The sequence below is a fragment of the Cynara cardunculus genome (genome assembly GCF_001531365.2).
Source record: "Cynara cardunculus var. scolymus isolate 2C chromosome LG 1, CcrdV1, whole genome shotgun sequence".
NCBI classification, from domain to species: Eukaryota; Viridiplantae; Streptophyta; class Magnoliopsida; order Asterales; family Asteraceae; genus Cynara; species Cynara cardunculus.
In genome coordinates this window covers 9,000,532-9,022,511 of record NC_037528.1, presented here as the reverse complement: position 1 = coordinate 9,022,511, position 21,980 = coordinate 9,000,532, and the positions used below count along the sequence as shown (strand labels likewise).

The 21,980-nt window shown below is 35.1% G+C and overlaps 1 protein-coding gene across 2 annotated transcripts; it reads left to right on the top strand.

Moving 5' to 3' along the window:
• The first annotated feature begins 4,754 nt into the window (after positions 1-4,754).
• Positions 4,755-21,960, top strand: LOC112508149 (callose synthase 3). 2 transcript variants are annotated; one of them, XM_025112931.1, is made up of 43 exons: positions 4,755-4,871; positions 4,989-5,267; positions 7,021-7,121; positions 7,280-7,404; positions 7,507-7,600; positions 7,763-7,873; positions 7,965-8,081; positions 8,276-8,368; positions 8,957-9,048; positions 9,307-9,433; positions 10,738-10,875; positions 10,959-11,035; positions 11,117-11,210; positions 11,854-11,976; positions 12,100-12,217; positions 12,436-12,770; positions 12,873-12,925; positions 13,008-13,068; positions 13,320-13,401; positions 13,479-13,528; positions 13,619-13,705; positions 13,794-13,931; positions 14,552-14,646; positions 14,760-14,844; positions 15,028-15,188; positions 15,320-15,443; positions 15,535-15,632; positions 15,709-15,817; positions 15,903-16,054; positions 16,514-16,623; positions 16,699-16,824; positions 16,921-16,989; positions 17,129-17,315; positions 17,385-17,535; positions 18,063-18,182; positions 18,267-18,385; positions 18,558-18,641; positions 19,471-19,583; positions 19,661-19,890; positions 19,974-20,771; positions 20,887-20,937; positions 21,212-21,397; positions 21,516-21,960. In XM_025112931.1, the coding sequence occupies exons 2-43, from the start codon at positions 5,066-5,068 to the stop codon at positions 21,762-21,764; spliced, it is 5,835 nt and encodes a 1,944-aa protein (XP_024968699.1). In that variant the 5' UTR covers positions 4,755-4,871; positions 4,989-5,065; the 3' UTR covers positions 21,765-21,960. The 2 variants fall into 2 exon arrangements, 1 of the variants encoding a protein (XP_024968699.1); XR_003068620.1 differs by lacking the exons at positions 19,661-19,890; positions 19,974-20,771; positions 20,887-20,937; positions 21,212-21,397; positions 21,516-21,960 and having other exon boundaries at positions 18,558-19,187; positions 19,471-19,492.
• Positions 21,961-21,980: the final 20 nt, after the last annotated feature.

Below are 21,980 nucleotides of genomic sequence, written 5' to 3'. Positions count from 1 at the left end.
GGTATTAAAAACATATTTTTTTATTTAAGTATAGCAATCGAAGACACCTTATTGTATCTTATAAAACACAATAACCACCAATGTTTTATGTGTTTGTATATTAACAACTATCTTGTTTTTAAATTAGCAAATGGAATGTGTTTTTTTCCATGTTGTCAAATGACGTATATTTACTATGCAGTTTCATGACTTAGAGTTTATGTATAAAAATAATATTGTATTTATCACGATGTCAAATTATCCAAACTACAATGATCTATGTGAAGAAGTCAGTACGTCAATCTACATGCAATGATAATGCATAACGCAAAAAGCCAGTTAAACATGAATGGTAGATGTGGCTTTTAACTGTTAACACTTATGTCTTTGCAACATGAAGTTGCAAAGTATGAATCAACATGATTTCCGCCAATAGCATGAGCTTGCTTGTATTTGACGATTAAAATGTAAATTGTTAAAGACTTTAATGAAGATAAAGACATATTCTATGATGATACCGGATAACATAACAGGTGATGATAATGAGTCAAAATGTCGAAAGATAACAGGTGATGATAATGATACCATATTATATTCTTCATTGTCTTATTTTTTAATTTTACTTTGTAACCTAGTTGAAATTGCTCAATATAATTATGATTTAAGTTATAATATAGAAAATATGATTGTGTTTCGGTGAGAATAAGATGTAAGGTGAGAAACGAAAGAAGAGATCTCCCCTTGGATGCACATTAGAATGAGATGCAGCAGTTGAATCTCAGTATCAAACGCGATTCATGAGTGAATATGAAAACTAAAAGTGATCGAGGGTCCATAACCCTTTTCACGATTATCATATTAACTCTCATTCTCACACGATTCTTTGTCATAAAACATATACATACATATATATATATATATGTATAATTATATATATGATATACAAATTAATTGTCTTAGGCCACACTTGGAAAAACGTCTTGACTTCATCATGACTCGTAAAAATTTAGGTTTAACCTCACTATTAATATAGTTAATATTAGGTACGCAAAAATAGAATAGCTGTTGGAGTTGAATGTAATTTTTTGAAGATTTTGACTTTTTATATTCTATTATAAAAATTAGACCATAGTTGTTAAAGACTTTCTTAAAAGAAACAAGGTAAACAAACTACTAGAGTTTTCAAAAGTTGATTCGATTATTTAGAAAATCACTAGAAGGGTACTCGCGCAATGCAGTGAGATACATTTTGATTTTAATATTTTTTTTTATTTTTATCCCAATCGATGTTATAATACAGTCTTATGTGATTTTGCAAAAACAATAATGTTTTTATTTTTGAATAAAATATAAATTTGAAGATAACATAAAATTTTGACAAAAATATATCGATATTAGTATCCAATTAACTACTTAAAATTCCTATTTTTTGTGTAATTTTCTAATTCAATTTTTTTATTATAATTTAATTTAGATTTAATAACGAAGTAATTTATATTTGGTTTAATAATTTAATTTTCTTATAAAGATAATAATTAATTATTTTGTTAGAACTCGATAATTATCCTAATTATATTTTAGATTTTTTATATTTTAAAATGAGATGTTTATATCATTTAATTGGTTATGTTTATCCGCGGTTAATTACGCGAATTCAAACATGAGGATTTAATAAGTTGTACTTATGCATAATTTAATTGTAATATTGAATTTTAAGTAATATGCATTAATATACAATATTTCATGCATAAAAAATAGTTTTTAAGAGTTTTTATCAAATACTTTATAATGTAATATAGATAACACGGTTTTGAATTTTTCTCTTCCAATATTTTGAATTTTTATTATTTACAAAATAACAAATAGAAATATAAAAAATTAATTTTCTATATATATTATTGGTTCATATTTAATGTTTTAATACTTATATTACTAAAAAATTAAGGATTTTTAAAATTAAAACTAAATACTTTACAACTAAAATCTTTTTTTTTTTGTAAGGGTGTCCGGGCCAAAGCCCGACTAATCCCCGGTAAATTTGGAGGCTAAACATGGCCTCACTTAAATGTCGCCAACACTCCCCTCCCATGGCTCGAACTTGAGTTCATGACTATTCCATGCCCAAGCCTTTACCACTAGGCTGTAAGGTCTTTGACTTTACAACTAAAATCTTGTAGGTTATAATTTTGAAAACACGTAATTTTTTTTAATTTCAAGATTTAATAAACATGGTATACCCCATACTTGTTTTATGTGGTTTAAAAACACGACACTAATTTTTATTTCATTTTATATTTTCATGTAAATTAAAAAAATATAATAAAGTTTACAAAATAAATAAATACAAATTCTCCAACCCAATAGTAATAAAAGGGATGGACCAATTGTACTTTTTACATTGTTAAATACAACTCTAACAATTGATTTTCTTTTCATATACATCAACGTCAAAATTCTTCTTTTACATTTTTAATACTTCTATTGACCCAATTTTGACATTAAACATGTTGTAAATAGAAAATAGAGTTGTTTTTGCATATTCCTTAAAGATGAGGGACAATTATGGAAAATATTACTGAGAGAATTTAGATTTAAAACGGCTACTTTTTATTTCTTTTTGAGTGGCATGATCTTGGAGTTTAGCGAATCGGCCTTTTGAGTTGCGAAGTTCCTAAACTACCCTCGCAGATTCCTGGTTTTACATCCATATCACCCGTGACCCATTTATCACCTAAATGACCAAATCACCCATTAAAACACAACTCTCACCTCTCCAATATCATTGAGTTCAGGGTCTTTGTAGTACTACCACACTTGACAACCTCAAAAATCAGATTGTTTGTTTTGTTACCCTAGAAAACATAAAATGGCCCACCAAATAATTATGATATACAACTTTTCATGAGTACAAATCAATCCATCAATTTTTTAAATGAACAATTTTGCTCGAAAATTTAGGAGATTTTTTTTATTAACCTGGATATCTAATATGTTATGTGAACCGACTAATCCCAGGACGACCACCTGTTTTGCATATAGTTTGGAGTCACTGCATTTGAACCTCCGTAACCACAAAAGGGATTTTTATTTCTCATTGGATTTGAGATATTTTATTCAACATGAAAGAAAATAGAAATGAATTTTTATTCATCTAGCTTAAGATGATTAAAAATATGGGCTTCTGAGAGAATAAACCAATTATATTATATAAAATCAAACAATTTTTTTTATTTTTAATATAATTAATTACTGCTTAATACATCTAACCAAACAATGTCTTATTTTTTTTATACATGTTAGAATCAAATGATGTTTGTGTCTCGTTTTTATAGTTAATGAAACTACAATAGATAACATATTATTCAAATACGTAAAAAATTGTAAGATATGATGTGTATGACCATCAACATGCTTCTATCACCCTATCAGATGTCTATCTTGTTGGTTGTTGCTGATAAATGCAATCAATTGGCACAATGAAAGACGAAATAGTGAGTCAATGTGGTGACAAGTTTACCAGTATAAAACATAACGTCAAGTTATGTGAATAAAAAAAGCTATAATTTTTGGTAAGTAATCTTATACCGTTTACAAGTGTTAAATAGTTAATATGGATGTTTTTTTTAATAATAATATATATGTCTCTTTTATGATGGGAGTATTCATGCTGTTTTATTAAGATGATCATCAATCGAGTTTATTTATTTTATTTCCTTTAAAGAAAAAAAATATATATGTTTTTTTAAGTTTTTTTTCACATATAGTGTATACATTTATTAACTAACTACTAATAATTAGTTCAATCATTTCTTATTTTAAAAATATATTATTTGATTTAGTGAAAGGAGTTAGTTATCAACTAAACATTTGAAATGATTCATCTAAAAATAAAATAAAAATCTCTTATCTATACCGATTACAAATGATTTTACGTAAGTATAATTTATTAAAGCTTTATTTTTAAATTTATGTAACTAACTACAAATAAACATAATCAAATACAAGATAAACATCTATTTTAAATATAGAAAATCTAAAATATAATTAAGATAATTATTGAGTTTTAACAAAATGTTTAATTGTTGTCTTTATAAAAAAATTATATTATTAAACAAAAAACAAATTATTTTGTTATTAAATTTAAATTAAACTACAATAAAAATTTGAATTAAATAAGTTACACAAAAAAACTAGAACTATTAAATAGTTAATTTGACACTAATATCGATTTAGTTTTTTCAAAATTTTATACTATTTTTAAATTTATATTTCATTCAAAACTGAAAACATTATCGTTTTCTCAAAATCATATAAAATCGTATTATATCGATAGAGATATAATAAAAACTAAACATTAAAATGAAGATTTATCTCGCTACATTACGCGAGTACCATTCAAAGTAATTTAACAAAACAAGCCCATACAAAAAAGATACCAAAAAAAAATGTTATTTTTATTTTTGGAAATCGCAGTAAAATGGAAAATGGAGAGAATTATATAGTAAGTTTAAAAAAATAAGTAATTAATTTAAAATCGACGGTGAAGATGTAAAGTATCACAGCGGGCCCAAGATATGGTCCGTAGATTTGATTGTGGTGGAGGACAGTTAATGGTAGATTTGTAATTTATAAGAAAACGAAGGTGATTGCCGTACGGTCAACAACAGTAAATTCCAAATTAAAATTTATATATTCTTTTGGCTCCATTTCTCTCTCTATAGCTTTGCTTTCTTTCATCCGAAGTAGCTTAAAGTTGCAGTACACACTCCCATCCCACCACCTCTACGTCTCCTCTCTAATCTCCCCCTTTTACTCTTTTCTCTCTCCTAGGGTTTGCTCCATTCGCTGAGTCGAATCCAAAGAATGTTTGCCTAGTCGAATGTAACTTAAAAGTAACATGGTTTACTTCGTATTTTGCAGTTTTTGGATGTTTGAAATCTTTTTTTTTTTTTGCATAATTATATGCGTGAACTTTAAACTTTTTTGCTTTTTGTTTCTTGATTTTCTAGTAGGTTTGAAATTTAATGTTGGAGGGTTTGCTGTGCGGTTGCTGTATTTGAGTGGGTGATTTGAGAGTGAAGAAAACATGACTTCGAGAGGTGGAGGAAGCGGTTCGTCGGATCAAACGCCGCCGCCGCAGCGGCGGATCATGCGGACACAGACAGCGGGGAATCTTGGAGAGTCGATATTTGATAGTGAGGTGGTGCCCTCGTCGTTAGTCGAGATTGCTCCCATTCTTCGTGTGGCGAATGAAGTCGAGCCTAGTAACCCCAGGGTTGCTTATCTTTGTAAGTTTCTTCTTCTTGGGACAATTAATTGTTAACAGGGTTCTATCTCTTAATTTAGCTCGGCCCTGGTTATTGATATCCTTATGCCTAATTTAGTGGGTGTCTGAGCAATCAGCAATGTGGGTCGATGGTAGTGGAGATGAGTAATAAAAGCTGTTTATTGTGCCAAAGGGGGTAGTTCTTTGTGAACTTGGACAACTTTCAACCACCACAGCCTTTGGATACATAATATCATTATTATTGTTGCTATTTTTGGATTTCACTTAGGCTAGTTAATGTAGTGAATTACATCATTTATAAATGACGGAAGAAAGTTTCTAGTTTATATGCCAGATGTAATTGAAGTGAGTTTCAATGGTCTTTCATGATGGTTCTTAGTTTCAGTGTAGATAGTTATTGTGGGTTTCTATCTATTAATTCATTGAACAGGCATCATCTCTCTGTAGGTTCAAAAAGTTTGTTATGCATTATCTGATAGAAGCTACTTGATACTTATTTTTTCATCAAGAACATGGAACTTCTTTCCTTTAAAATTTGTTTTGGACAGAGCAACATTTGGTGACAATGCCTAGGTTGTAGAATCAATGAGAAGTCATGCATTAGTAGACAAGACAAGATATTTACAATTTAGTAGGAAAACCAATTTCAAGTTATTATTCATGCTTATAGTTAAGTCACTATGTTTTTTACATAGGCACTACATAGCCATTGAAGAAGTGTTGAAATTACTTAAGAACCAGTTGCTTTTAAATGAGAAAAACAATTGCACACCAACCCACATATTGTGCAGAACCTATTTTCTTAGCCACAGTCACAATGTTATATAAGGAAATTATTTCTTTCTCAAGTGACCGTTTCTCTTTTGAATACGTTGGCCATCTGACTTGTTCCTTCACTTGAAGCTGACCTGAGAGGGACATTGCCAAGAATATTTCCGTTTCTGGTTTATGAGGATTGAGAAGAGTTATACACTACTAGAAATTTACTTTCAAGTTCTGAAGGTTCAGAATGTGTGTATTTATGAAGATTTTATATCACTACATTGTGAATGGGTGATGAATACATAATAATATCGGCTGAGATTGCAGTAAAGGTGGATTGTATTGTTAAGTCCTAGGAGTTTTGTATGAGGAAAAAATCTGTTATAACATGAATGTATTTACTATTTAGGCCTTAGTAGGTGATCTACTGAAAAGGAAAAATATCCAGCAGGTAAAAAGGATCAATATCCATTAGTGGCGGGGCCTCAATCAATATTCCCAAAACACCTTGTTTCATATTTGATATCTCACTGGATGGTTCATGATCAAATTATTTGACGTCACACTACCATGTAAGATAAAACAAAAGTAGAAATGAAGGTTACTCTGTGGTGATGTGAAAAAGCTTGTTTTCTTGACTTTTGTGCCTTTGACATGGGCACACTTCTATGTGGAATCTTATTTAATAGCTCCATGAAGGGATCATTGGTAAGTGATTCGGGGAATTAGCTACATTGCCTTATCTTTCTATGATATATGGTGGTTAGCATTTGGGAAACTGTTCCAATTTTGTGAAGTGTAGGACTTTGGGTTGCATCTCATAGATTTTTCCATTTGCTATGCTTTGGCGTATAACTTGTCACCCTGCTTGTGCATGAAAACACCAAATCTCATCTTGCCCTTCTTTCGGGCTGGTGCTTGTTAGCATATGCACTATGTTGTGCATTTCTCATTTTCCTTGTTCTAAATTTTTGATGATGGTTTTGCTGCAGGTCGGTTTTATGCATTTGAGAAGGCTCATAGGTTGGATCCCACTTCTAGTGGACGTGGTGTTCGTCAATTCAAAACTGCCCTTCTTCAGCGGCTTGAAAGGGTAAGTCCGTAAGTGCTATTTGAATGGTGTTTTCTGTTGATGGAAAATAACTTCACTAATGTGATGGTGTGGCCTGTGGGTCACTTCACACCTCTCTCTCCCCCTTTAATGCATTTAGCCTGCTTAATCAATAATAATCTTATTTCATTTGAAATCAGGAAAATGATCCAACCTTGATCGGGAGAATGAAAAAAAGTGATGCGCGTGAAATGCAGAGCTTTTATCGACATTACTACTCAAAGTACATCCAAGCTTTGCAAAGTGCTGCTGACAAGGCAGACCGGTGAGTGTTTTTAAGATGCGAAGTGGCTTTAAGCAGTGTCCTTGATGTTTTTTGCATCCTGGTTTCTCTCTTTTAACGTACTTAAGTGCTATGGATGTTCAGTGCACAGCTTACCAAAGCATACCAAACAGCTAATGTTCTCTTTGAGGTTTTAAAGGCTGTTAATCAGACACAAGCAGTGGAAGTTGATCGGGAGGTGGGTACAAAGGAAAATTTCATACCTGTTTAGTGAATAATATTTCCTGCGCTGTTTTGGTTTTACTATATTTTTTTCTTATGCCTTGGTGTAACCTAATATGTATACTGTAAATCTTTGTTGAATCCTTCTTTCATGAATAATAATATAACTGTCCCACAGATTCTCGAAACACATCATAAAGTTGCCGAGAAGACAGAGATCTATCTCCCATACAATATACTACCTCTTGATCCAGATAGTGCCAATCAGGCCATTATGAGATACCCAGAGGTGTGTTTGGAACTTCCGTCTAACCTTGTTTTTTGTGTACATTTCTTACAACTTTTTGTAGCTTTCTTTAAAGTTGTTTATTCGGTTGCAGATTCAAGCTGCTGTTGTTGCTCTTCGTAACACAAGAGGCCTTCCTTGGCCCAGGGAATACAAGAAGAAAAATGAAGAAGACATTCTAGATTGGCTTCAAGCTATGTTTGGGTTTCAGGTGACTATGTTTTGCATGAATGTCTTAGTGTTGGTAATGGAAGTGACTATTGTGTAGGCTTGTTGCAACATATCAAGCTCCATGAAGTTCTCATGGAGAGATGTGAATAATATTAAAACCCTTTCGAATGTGAAGGAGAATTATGTTTTCACGCTTCAGCACCATGACCATTGATTAAACTGTTTCAATTGCAGAAAGATAATGTGGCAAATCAAAGGGAGCACCTGATTTTATTGCTTGCAAATGTTCATATTCGCCAAATTCCGAAGCCTGATCAGCAGCCCAAGGTTGGTTCATACCAAGTCATTGGAAAGTACCTCCCTATAGAAGCTAAACTAGGCCGTAAATTCTGCATTATATAATACATCACATCATTGAGGTTTTGTTTGAACACTTGAAGAATTTCTACTAGGGTCTATTCCAGTTTTAGAACTGGAGCGATATAGAAAGCAGTAGATAGAGAAACACTTGGCTGTAGAACTTGGTCATGATACTTGTTATGTTTTCTCCATGTGACTGAAAATACTATATATTCCTGTTCTATTTTAGTTATTATGTTTACATGCACATGCTTATTAAATTAAAGAATTTGGTTTTGAATAATCATGTTCCTTTAAGTTTACTGAACTTGCTATGTATGTTCGGACTTATGTGACTATTGGTTCCGCACATATTCTGTTACAACATGATATAGAGACAGACAATACTCAAAAGAACATTTGTACAGTTAATAAGGCAGTTACAACTTGATACTGTTTTTGCAACACACATGTAGGCAATGCTCAAAAGAGCACTTGTACCTTGAGTAGCTTTATTTCTCGCTTCATTTTATCTCATGTTTGTTCTTTTGTCTTTTGTTCCTCTGTTTTTGTTAGTTGGATGAGCGTGCATTGAACGAAGTGATGAAGAAACTTTTCAAGAACTACAAAAAATGGTGCAAATACCTGGATCGGAAAAGTAGTCTTTGGTGAGGCTTCATATGCATTCTTGTTCCAGTCTTAGTAATATGGCTAATAGGAAACCAAGTAACAGTCAGTGTGGGGAAGCTATTAGCTTTTGTTAAGATGGATCAATAAGCTTGCACCGCCAAGCTGCTAATTGGGAAACTTACTAGAATGTGATGATGATTGGTCAAATCCATTGTCTTATGTTAGTTGCGAACTTTATTTTAATTTTAAGCATCATCTTCTTTGTCTCATGTAGTTTTCTCTTGTGCTAATGACAGGTTGCCGACAATACAGCAAGAAGTTCAACAGCGTAAATTATTGTATATGGGACTTTATCTTCTTATTTGGGGGGAGGCTGCAAATTTGAGATTCATGCCCGAGTGCCTCTGCTATATCTATCATCATGTATGCTTCCTGTGGCATAAGATTTTATATTTTCTTTTCATTCGACATAGTTAGACATTTGCATTGTTATGGTGAAAAGTTTGTTATTTCACCTCGGAATTCTACTTGTTGGTGTTGCAATTATATTTACACTTTCTACAGGGCCACTAATCTTATGAAATGAAAGGCCCTTTTTAACTTTTTATAAATATCATCTCCGCTCTCCTTAACCAGTTAAAGTGAAGAACATGAATTTTTTACATAGGCATGAATTTGTAGGATTTGTTCCCCAATTTTTCCCCAAAAACACGCGGGCCATCTTCTCATCATTCCCCTAATGGTTTTTTAAGAACCAAAGTGTAGGAAGGAAATGAAAAGGGTCCCAATCTTAAAGAAATAGGTACTAAGAGCTTTATTGTAACCTCTTCCTGGACTTTATTGTATATCAGTATCTAGTAAGTGAAGATGTAACGGTCATTAAAATAATTGTGTACACTAAAACCAATAACAGAAGTAACCCCAAGTTTCAGTGGATTTTTAGTGGGTCTACTGTGAGTATAAGCATACATATAGACAGTCTAATCAGACAAAGATGAATATTTTGTTACTTTATTTGGTAACTGTGGTGCTTGACTTTTGACTAAATAAATGGTATCCGAGTCCATTTTTACGTAAATCTGAACCGGGCAAAGCTCTCCCTTACGAGAAATTTACATGTCCCTCAACAAGAGGTGGTAGCACCAAGAAGGTTGAATCCGGGAGTTCCATTCTTTTGGTGAGCGTACACAAGCTGTTTTACCAACTTCGCCGTCCCTTGCAGGATAAACTTTTTATTAATTGACTCATACATAAGTTCACGTGGTAAAGTAGAATTAGAGCAACTTTTTGTTTACATTCTAATTGTCTTAAGCACGGCCTGTAAAAATACAAACAATGCCCTCTTGAAGTGTAAAAATATCCATGTTTTCCGAGTCATTTGTGTAGCTCATAACATGGTGATTCTTGATATCAACCAACAGTTGCTTAACATATGAAACTCGAGGATAAGGGGTTGGTAAGAGCAAGATATTCATCTGTTGGGATTTCTACTTTGTTATTCTCATAATACCTGCAAATTTCTTGCTGCTCTCTTTTGTTGCTGCACTGAACTTCTTTCTGTTGTAATTTAGTTATCTGCCATTTGTTTGCCTTTGATATTCTGACCTCGTTTAATTGATAAACGAGTTTACTTGCTTGAATTCCTCCGGAATTTTTTTGTTTGTTTAGTGGGACGCTTTCCTTCAATTGATGCTATTAATGACATTGATGGTTCTCATATTTTCTAGATGGCCTTTGAACTGTATGGTATGCTTGCTGGCAATGTCAGTCCCATGACCGGTGAGAATGTGAAACCAGCCTACGGAGGAGATGAAGAAGCTTTCTTGACGAAAGTAGTTTCTCCTATTTATGACGTGATAGCAAAGGTTTTTTAACACGATATTTGCCTTGCCTTTGTTCGGAAGTTTTATTTGCTTGCAATGTTAGTTATTCCACCACTGTTTCATAGGAAGCTGCCAGGAGCAAGATAGGGAAATCAAAACATTCCCAGTGGAGAAATTATGACGATCTAAATGAGTATTTCTGGTATGATCTTGTTTGTGAGTTAGGGTATTAATACATTGAAGTTATGTAATATTGTTACTAAGAAGACCTTGAGCATTTCAGGTCGGTAGATTGTTTTCGTTTAGGTTGGCCAATGCGTGCTGATGCTGATTTTTTCTGTGAGCCTGAGAAGCTACGCCAGTTTGATAAAAATGGGGTAAGCTACAGCAGTGTTATCTCATTGTTTTTTCTTTTTCATATTTGGTACTTAAGTATTAAGTTGATTCATAAAAACGAAGCAGCAACACATGGGAGGTGATATCTCATGTCTTCTTCCTGCACTAGATGTTCACAGAAAGGGCCCACACCTGTACTAAACCAGAAATGTAGAAAACAGAAAGTTGACCCCCCTTGGTGGTGGGTAGGCTCTCCTTGTTAGGGAGAATGTAACAGGAATCTTACATTAAGATGAAGTGACAGATTCTTGGTGCTATTATTTCATAAGGCCTCATTTGAAATGTAATCAACAGATTCCAGTCAAGGCTATTGATTCTGGCAAGGTTCTTATTACATAGATTTTTTTGTCCTCACATGGATGTAGTTCACACTGCAAACCTTTGTTCATCCATGGTGTTAGCAACTCTGATTTTTGACTTAACATTATCCACTAATCTGTGTAGGAAGTCCATGCCATTCCAGCACATGGCTGTAAGCTTTTAATGAAACCAGTTTTTGCTTTTACTCTGGTGTTTGAGAAAATCTATTCATGTTGTGGTGTAATGTTTGTCAAGATAGTTCTCCCCTGAGAAAAATGTTAAAAGTCAAGAACCTGAATGATGTGGAATGTTTGTGACATTCAGGATAATAAACCACCTGGTAAAGATCGATGGGTCGGGAAAGTGAATTTTGTCGAGATACGATCGTATTGGCATGTTTTTAGAAGCTTCGACAGAATGTGGAGTTTCTTTATACTGTGCTTACAGGTGACTTTTATTCTATGCGATGATACTATTATTGTCATGTCTAAAAGTTATCATAATTATCATCCTCATTTCTCATTGTTTGAGGCGGTAGTGTTGGTAACAATTTTTTCTTTTCTTTTGAAGGCTATGATCATTGTTGCTTGGAATGGTTCCGGAGACCTGACCTCAATTTTCGATTCTGATGTTTTTAAGAAAGTATTGAGTGTCTTTATAACTGCTTCCATATTGAAGCTTGGTCAAGGTAAGTTAAGCACTTGCTGGAAGAGTTATGTTTGCAGAGTTTAATGTCTACATTTTCCATCACTTTCTGCGTTTTATGCTTCAAAATATTACCTTGCCTGCCAAGTTCTATTATTTGTTCAAAATATCTGTAGTGATGATTTAGTTAGTATTGTATCTGTCCAACGAATAATTACATGTACTTTTCTGATAGAGGGATTTATCTTATTTGTTTTGCAGCTGTTCTAGATGTGGTACTAAATTGGAAGGCAAGACAATGCATGCCCTTCTATGTCAAGTTAAGATACCTTTTGAAGGTTCTATCAGCTGCTGCCTGGGTAGTAATCTTACCAGTTACTTATGCTTATACATCGAAAAATCCAGCTGGACTTGCTCAAACCATTAAAGGTTGGTTTGGCAACAGCTCAGGCTCCCCATCATTGTTCATTTTGGCCGTTGTTGTCTACTTGTCACCAAACATGCTTGCTGCTGTGTTATTTCTATTCCCCTTCATTCGGCGTTACCTTGAGAGTTCAGACTACAGAATTGTGATGCTCATGATGTGGTGGTCTCAGGTACGGACATTAGATAACTTTTCATCCATTGATCTATTTTGAGGTCTACAACTCGATTGTTGGTTATGTAAATACTAACTTTGGATATATGAAATGCGACAGCCTCGGCTTTATGTTGGGAGGGGAATGCATGAAAGTACATCTTCTCTTTTCAAGTAAGATATTTGAAGATGAATTTATATGCAATTAGTTGAGAGCCACATTGTTCGGTACATGAATATTGATTTAAAATTTCAGGTACACAACCTTTTGGATTTTGCTCCTTGTTACGAAGCTCGCATTCAGTTACTATTTAGAGGTTCTGTTCTCACCCATACTTTAACATTTGGTCTAGTTGGTGCCTCATTATTAATCATGTTTGTGGCTCTCTCCTTGTACTATACATGACTTGTCAAGTAATAAGTAATATTAGTCTGCCAAAATGTTTGATCTGAAACTCTGAGACACGACAACATTTTTACGCATGTGTTAGTTCTTAAAATATCTTGGTACAACATTGGAATACCTTTTATCCTTTGTAAGCACTGACAAATATAACTATTGTTGCAGATAAAGCCACTTGTGGGTCCTACAAAAGCTATCATGAATGTTCATATCAACACTTATGCATGGCATGAGTTCTTCCCCCAGGGTAATAAAGTAAATGAAAAATCTAAGATTCATATACATTTTATTTGTTTTCTGAAATTGAGTGGTGTGGTTTTGCAGCAAAGAACAACATTGGTGTGGTGGTTGCACTATGGGCTCCAATCATTCTGGTGAGATTATGCTTCTTCCCTTAGTTATATCCTTTTCTCTTGTTCATGTGAATCCTTTTTTGTAGCTCCTAACGCTCGGAATGTATACAGGTATATTTTATGGACACCCAGATCTGGTATGCTATATTCTCCACATTTTTTGGAGGTGTCTATGGGGCATTCCGTCGTCTTGGAGAGGTTTGTCAAACTTGTCTCCAGTTGTGGTTATTTGGAAAAAGGTGGCTCACTGCTTTAAGTCATAATCTGAAAATTGTATTGTCTGCAGATTCGAACTTTAGGAATGCTGCGGTCCCGTTTCAAGTCATTACCTGGTGCATTTAATGCTTGCTTAACTCCACCTGAGAAAAGCGATCAGGCAAAAAAGAAAGGACTTAAAGCTACCTTGTCTCGAAACTTTGCTACGGTAAGTTTGACTTCTTAAGTTGGTCATTTATGCAATCTCAAACATCGTATTTTGTTTTCTTCCACTGAAGAGGAAATATGATACTTCCACCCAAAACTGTCTTCACGTTTTTTCAGCATGTGCCACATTTTAATGCTCACCAACTTGGCCTTGGTACAAAAACAAGTGATCGACTTCTTAAATCATGTAACTTGGCCTTCCCTTGCAATACGCCATCACTCCTGTAAAGTGTAAAAGAAATATGTTTCAAGAACGAGCCAATCTAGACAGAAAGTGCCAAGTATCATGCTTCTTTTTTGCATTTACATTTCCAAAATTCTCCAAAATTGCTCATTCTTGCAATTTATACGTTCTTTTGGGCATTGGCTTTACCTTTAGCATTTTTACAAGTACAATGGTTATCTTAAAATGAGAAGCCAAGACAATGTCTCAAAAGTTGGTCGCTTGTTAGTAAACCTACGAACTTAGTGTCTGTCTCTCTCCTTTGAGAAGTAATGCAATCCTCTGCATCAAAGTGTGCCATTCATGTCTTCTTTAAATGCCTTTTCTCTTATGGAAATATCATTTAGTACCATGGATGGAATTGCATGTAATTGAGGCTATGCTTCTCATTGCTGCAGATCCCCTCCAATAAAGAGAAAGAAGCTGCAAGATTTGCTCAGTTATGGAACAAAATCATCACAAGTTTCCGAGAGGAAGATCTTATTAATAATAGGTAATCAAAAATATGTGATTTTGGAGAAGTGGTTTTATTTTTACTTGTTCTTTTCTCTTATAAATGTAATTTGCTGCTTCAAATTTATTTAATGAACAGCTTCTTGTGAACAGGGAAATGAACCTTTTGCTTGTTCCATACTGGGCAGACCGAGACTTGGAACTAATACAGTGGCCTCCATTTCTGCTTGCTAGCATGGTATGTTTGTAATACTGGAAACTTCAGACAGTTTTAGCTTATCAGCAAAAATCCATTTCAAAGTTATTGAGCAGTTTAAGAATGCTCAGTCGAATCTTTAGCTCATCTCTGATCTGCTTTGGACTTTCTATTTCTTGAAGCTTTTGAGAGGCATTTAATTTATTTTTTCCAATTACTGGATAGATCCCTATTGCATTGGATATGGCGAAAGACAGTAATGGCAAAGACCGTGAGCTGAAGAAGAGGATTGAAAACGACGAATATATGTCTTGTGCAGTTCGTGAATGCTATGCTTCTTTCCGCAATATTATTAAGTTTTTAGTTCGTGGCCACCGTGAGAAGGAGTAAGTTCACTGTGATTTGTAGTAGAGAAGAATAAATTTTTGTTAAACAAGTTCTTATCACAAAACAAGATTTTGAGGACTGCTATTTTCTTTTCCATTTATATGTAGCACAACTTGGTTTTTCTTTTCAGGGTTATCAACTATATATTTTTGCAAGTTGACAAACATATTGAAGAAGGCAACCTAGTGAGCGAATTCAAAATGAGTGCTCTTCCTATCCTCTATGACCACATTGTCAAGCTTATCAAGTACTTGGTATGTACTTAGTAGCTTTTTGAAACAACTTTCTATGCGCTTTAAGTAGCTTATAGGGATATGCTAATACAATACGGTTTACGATTCGCAGTTAACAAATAAGCAGGAGGATCGGGATCAAGTTGTAATCCTTTTCCAGGATATGCACGAAGTTGTGACGAGAGACATAATGGAGGATCAATTACCCAAGTAAAGTGTTACCTGGAACTAATGTCTACTTCACCTTGTATTGATGCTTAACATTGTGTATTGTTTCGTTTTATAGTTTGGATGGGTCAGGTTATGATGGACCATTAGATCAACAATACCAGTTATTTGCACCTGCAGGAGCAATCCTGTTCCCGACTCCAGAATCAGAGGCTTGGAAGGAGAAAGTAATTTTAACAACAAATAAACATTTTGAGGTTTTAGTTTAGTCTAAAATTTTGTATATTCTTCTCACATGGTGTCCTCTTGCAGATCAACAGGTTGTATTTATTGCTTACAGTGAAGGAGTCTGCTATGGATGTACCGTCAAACTTGGAAGCTAGAAGAAGAATATCCTTCTTTTCCAATTCATTGTTTATGGAGATGCCAGTAGCACCCAAAGTTCGCAATATGCTTTCGTTCTCGTAAGTATATTTGATGGGTCATTTGCTGATAGCCTACATATTTCCGAGTTGCTTTTTGCAAGGATAGCCATTTCATGCTCTTAAGCTGTTTAGAGTACTTTTATAGTGCTTTAGGTTGTTTGAGTGCGTATATTGGTACATAGCCGTTAGAGTTGATGCCAATTGTCTTCTAGACCTTTCGGGGTACATGTCTTAACTTGATCTATTAAGTTTGTTCTCTAATAAGAATCAGCTACCCATAATTTCAGTCATGAAAGTTGATTCACCAACTCTTGGCTACAGGTTATGTGATACTGAAGCATGAAGTCTGGTTGAAATGCTTATTTTAAGTGGGGCCTACAAAAAAATTAGTTTATCAATCTTCATTTCAAAGGCTATTATACCTGATCTTGTGCATAATACATTAATTAATTTTATTTTACCTTATATTGTGCATAATATGTTTCTTTCTTCTGGTAGCGTACTTACGCCTTATTACACGGAGGAGGTTCTCTTTTCTTCGCATGATTTGGAAGTCCCAAACGAGGATGGAGTATCAATTCTCTTCTATTTACAGAAGATTTTCCCAGGTTTTTGCTATATCCTATCAGATGCTTATATGAAAGCAGTGTGTATATATTTTACTGACTGGTGATCACCGACAGATGAGTGGAACAACTTTCTTGAGAGGATGAAATGCAACAGCGAAGACGACCTAAGAGGAAGTGATGAGTTAGAGGATCAACTACGTCTTTGGGCTTCTTATAGAGGACAAACATTAACCAAGACTGGTAAATTCTGACCTAAGTGGACACTGTCCGAGTGATTAAATATCATTTCCAACATTTATCAATTAAGTTGGACCAATTCTTTGTAATTTATGACAGTTCGAGGAATGATGTATTATCGTAAAGCGTTGGAGCTTCAGGCTTTCCTTGATATGGCTAAAGATGAAGGTATGTAGCTGTTTGCCAACTGATCCTGAGATTACTATTATCTCCTCTTGTGATTATACTTTCTCAACCAAGGGAATTGCAGTTTCAAGTTAACGGGAGATGATTTTGGTGGTTTGTTATTTTCTTATGGCTTGATCAGATTTGATGGAAGGGTATAAGGCTATTGAATTGAATGAGGATCAGATGAAGGGAGAAAGGTCGCTATGGGCTCAGTGCCAAGCAGTAGCAGATATGAAGTTTACATATGTGGTGTCATGCCAACAGTATGGTATTCAAAAGCGGTCTGGGGATCTTCGTGCACAAAATGTTCTGAGGCTCATGACAGAGTATGCATCCGTCTTAGACTCAGTGAATTAGAGCGACACCTAGTTCATACTGACAAATGGTTATGACAGGTACCCATCTCTTCGTGTAGCGTACATTGATGAGGTTGAGGAGCCTAGCAAAGACACCACTAAAAAGATAAACCACAAGGTTTATTACTCTGCTCTAGTCAAAGCAATGCCAAATTCTAATGCTTCCGAGACGGGGCAAAACTTGGATCAGGTAAAAATTGGGAGTCTCACTGTTCTAGTGTCTATTTATTGTTATTGTTTATATGTAATGCTATTGCGGTTTTATTTATTTCTCAGCATCTATACATGTAAACACAACAATTGCCAGATTTATGTCAACGAATCCGATTCTGTTAAAGTCGCATGAAAGTTATTTAAATCTTAGCAAATGTTGATAAATATTACCAGTAAGCTGTTGGCTGAAAGGTTCAAGACCTTCCCTTCTTCTGCTTGAACGGTTGAGAAGTTCCATATGCAAGCTCGCGTTAAAGTTTTGCTTCTTGTGAAGTCTTGCAATCCCCATGATCCAATTTACCGATGATGTTGGTCAAGATTAAAGATAATAATAATTTTTTTGGAAATATCTTGTCACTAGATTGTGGGAAACAAGGACAGCATTGAGAAACTAAAGCAATAATGCAACTTCGAGAACTTGACTCCTTACGATGTGTTTTAGTTAGGTATTCATTTGTGTTCCTGAATTCATTCGGTAACAATAGATACCATTTCAATGTGCAGGTTATTTATAAAATAAAATTGCCTGGGCCTGCAATTTTGGGAGAAGGAAAGCCCGAGAATCAGAATCATGCTATCATCTTCACACGGGGAGAGGGCTTACAGACAATAGACATGAATCAGGTATGCCGTCAAATTTCTACTCCTACTTATATGAACGAAAAATCTTTCTGCCCCCTTTAACTTCAACCGAACATCCATGTTTAGGACAATTACATGGAAGAGGCCTTAAAAATGAGGAACTTGCTACAAGAATTTCTTGAAAAACATGATGGTGTGAGATACCCTACCATACTGGGACTTAGGGAGCATATTTTTACTGGAAGGTATGGCGAAGTTGTTGAAACTTGCTATGCTTCTTTTCTTTGTTTGTTTGCTTAATGCTCATTGTACTACTACTTTCTTGCTACAATGTTCCTTCTCTTGCATGATTTATGTCTAATCAAGAGGTGAGTTTGTTTGTTTGTTTAAGCTCATCGTGCTACTTTCTTGTTGCAGTGTTTCTTCTCTTGCATGGTTTATGTCTAATCAAGAGACGAGTTTTGTGACAATCGGTCAGAGATTGTTGGCCAACCCTTTGAAGTAAGATCTACAATCCTTTACGCCCTCACACCTCCAAGCTCTCCTTTTGATGCATATAACTTTTGATGTTTTGGGGTTTAGATACCACTGAATTGTCTTCACTTTGTTCTTTTCTTTTGATTTAAGCTCTAGGGACATATGTCTAGAGTGGCATAAGTGGTTGTGATATTGTTGTTCATGTGTATGACTTCTGTTTTGTGGGTTGCTTAAATGAGAACCATTTCATAGCATGCATGTGTCTCCAGGTTCATGGTTGAGCAGCATGGATTTAAGATCTTTTCTGAGCATATAGCAATTCATTGCTGTCTCTCATGGTGCCTCGTTTTTTATAGTGAAGCAAGTTAGCTGTGGTCTACTTGGGGTGTGTCATTTTTGGCTTTGTGTGGTAGTTTGGCGTGTTATGAGAGTCAGCTATTGAATGCCACAAGGCTACAATGCAGATGACAATTTGGAGCTATGCTCTCCTTTCATGATAAATTTTGCTTCTTAGAAAATATTAATCGGGTGAAATTGAAAGACTAATGGTTCTTTGATCTTGGAAATTGGGTATGTGTTGCTATTCTTTTTACAGATTATGCATATCTTAACTATCAAGTATTTTTGTACTTGTTCAATATGCTTAGAAGTCCAGTGGGCCCACCTACCTTACAGTTGAGTGCACGCCAGACCGAATGTGTCACTCTTCACATGAATATCAACCCCTACCACTTTAGTCTTTGATTATAAGTTCAGTGGCAATTGATCTTCTCCTCAAATATTTCTGTTTATACACTTCGTACTTCTGTTGAGTACTTGTTAATTAATAGTTGACTACACTTCATTCCTCCAGGGTTCGCTTTCACTATGGTCATCCAGATGTCTTTGATAGGCTTTTTCATCTTACAAGAGGGGGCATCAGCAAAGCCTCCAAGATCATAAATCTAAGCGAGGACATATTTGCTGGTACTTTAGAACTCCTATGTCTTACCTGTTATGCTAATTGGTTTGCTTGAGCTTACTATTTCTTTTTTTGTGTACAGGTTTTAATTCTACACTCCGTGAAGGCAATGTCACACATCATGAATACATACAAGTTGGTAAAGGGAGGGATGTTGGTCTAAATCAAATATCTCTGTTTGAGGCAAAAATAGCCAATGGAAATGGGGAGCAGACACTTAGCCGTGACCTATACAGGCTTGGACACCGCTTTGACTTTTTCAGGATGCTGTCATGTTACTTCACTACAATTGGTTTCTACTTTAGCACCTTGGTAAATTGTTTGTTGAAATCGTCTTCTTACTGTAATATTGTTACTTTATTCTGTTCTCAGCTCGTCACAATTGTCTCTTGCAGATCACTGTATTGACTGTGTACGTGTTCCTTTATGGGCGTCTTTATCTTGTTCTTAGTGGGCTTGAGCAGGGGTTTAGCACCCAACCTGCCATTCGGAACAATAAACCACTTCAAGTGGCTCTTGCTTCACAATCTTTTGTGCAAATTGGATTCTTAATGGCCCTGCCTATGATGATGGAAATTGGTCTAGAAAGAGGTTTCAGAACTGCATTAAGTGAATTCATTCTTATGCAATTACAACTTGCACCAGTGTTCTTTACGTTTTCACTTGGAACAAAGACTCACTACTATGGTAGGACATTGCTTCACGGAGGTGCAAAGTACAGGCCAACAGGTCGTGGTTTTGTGGTGTTTCATGCCAAGTTTGCTGAAAACTACCGTCTTTACTCTCGTAGTCATTTCGTCAAGGGAATTGAACTTATGATCTTGCTTCTCGTTTACCAAATATTCGGAGAATCATACAGAGGAGCACTTGCTTACATCTTAATCACCGTCTCAATATGGTTTATGGTCGGCACGTGGCTCTTTGCTCCGTTTCTCTTCAATCCCTCGGGTTTTGAATGGCAAAAGATTGTTGATGATTGGTCTGATTGGAATAAGTGGATTAGCAACCAAGGCGGTATCGGAGTTCCCCCTGAGAAGAGTTGGGAATCATGGTGGGAGGAGGAACAAGAACATCTACGTTACTCCGGAAAGCGTGGTGTTATTGTTGAGATATTATTGGCATTACGTTTTTTCATTTACCAGTATGGTCTTGTTTATCATCTAAGTATGACGAAGCATCAGAAGAGTGTCCTGGTATGTGTTTTGTCCAACTCTTTCCTGTTCTGCATTTCCTGACATCTAATGATGTTGCTAATGATGTTGTTTATCATCTAATGATGTTGCTAAAGGTTCTTTTCACGGACTGCAGGTTTACGGTATATCATGGGTGGTTATTTTTGGAATTTTACTGGTGGTGAAGGTGAGGAATTTTTTCTTTGTTGATATACAAGTCTTTAAGGAAATTACTGTTTCAAGTTTCGGATGTTAGGGGTTTTCTGTTCATATGAATTGGATGAACCATGAAGTTCCATAATGTGATCTTTTGCTTGCCTATATTTAGATATTTGACCATTAATCAGACACTTGTATTACAGTTGATTGATACAAGTTTCTTGGGATGGACGAAAGAACATACATATCCTAACAATAGAGTTTCAGGTTTTATATGAAGTTTTCTTGTTTTCATTTTCCAGGCTATATCATTTGGGCGGATGAAATTCAGTGCAAAGTTTCAACTCATCTTCCGGCTAATTAAAGGGGCGATCTTCATTATGTTTGTGTCTATTCTTGTGATCCTGATTGCACTCCCACATATGACACTGCAAGATATTGTTGTGTGCATTCTTGCCTTCATGCCAACTGGCTGGGGCTTACTACTGGTTAGTATCACATTTTCTCTTCCTTCTACATTTCACTTCACAAGGACAGGACCACAAAATGAAAAGACGAAATCAAGACCTTAAACTTTGTGTTTGTTGATTTTTGATTTCGTTTCAGATTGCACAAGCATGCAAACCGGTAGTGAAGACAGCTGGATTCTGGGGATCAGTGAGGACACTTGCTCGTGGGTATGAGATAGTGATGGGTCTACTTCTATTCACCCCAGTTGCATTTCTTGCATGGTTTCCTTTCGTTTCGGAATTCCAAACACGTATGCTGTTCAACCAAGCGTTCAGCAGAGGTTTGCAAATATCTCGTATTCTTGGTGGGCACAGGAAAGACCGATCGGCTAGGAACAAAGAGTAGTTTAATAATGAAATGCAGCAGCCAGCGTTTGAAGTCCTATTTGTGCTGCTGCATTTTTTTGGTAGTTCGGTAGCTAGTTCTTTGTAATTGTGCAATGAAATACCTGCTAATTCTGTGATCCCAGGGAGAACACAGAAATGTTAATGTATTATCTTAATTTAGAAATGAATCTTGGGTTTTTGTGTTTTGCACACAATGCTCGTTGTACTTGCAACT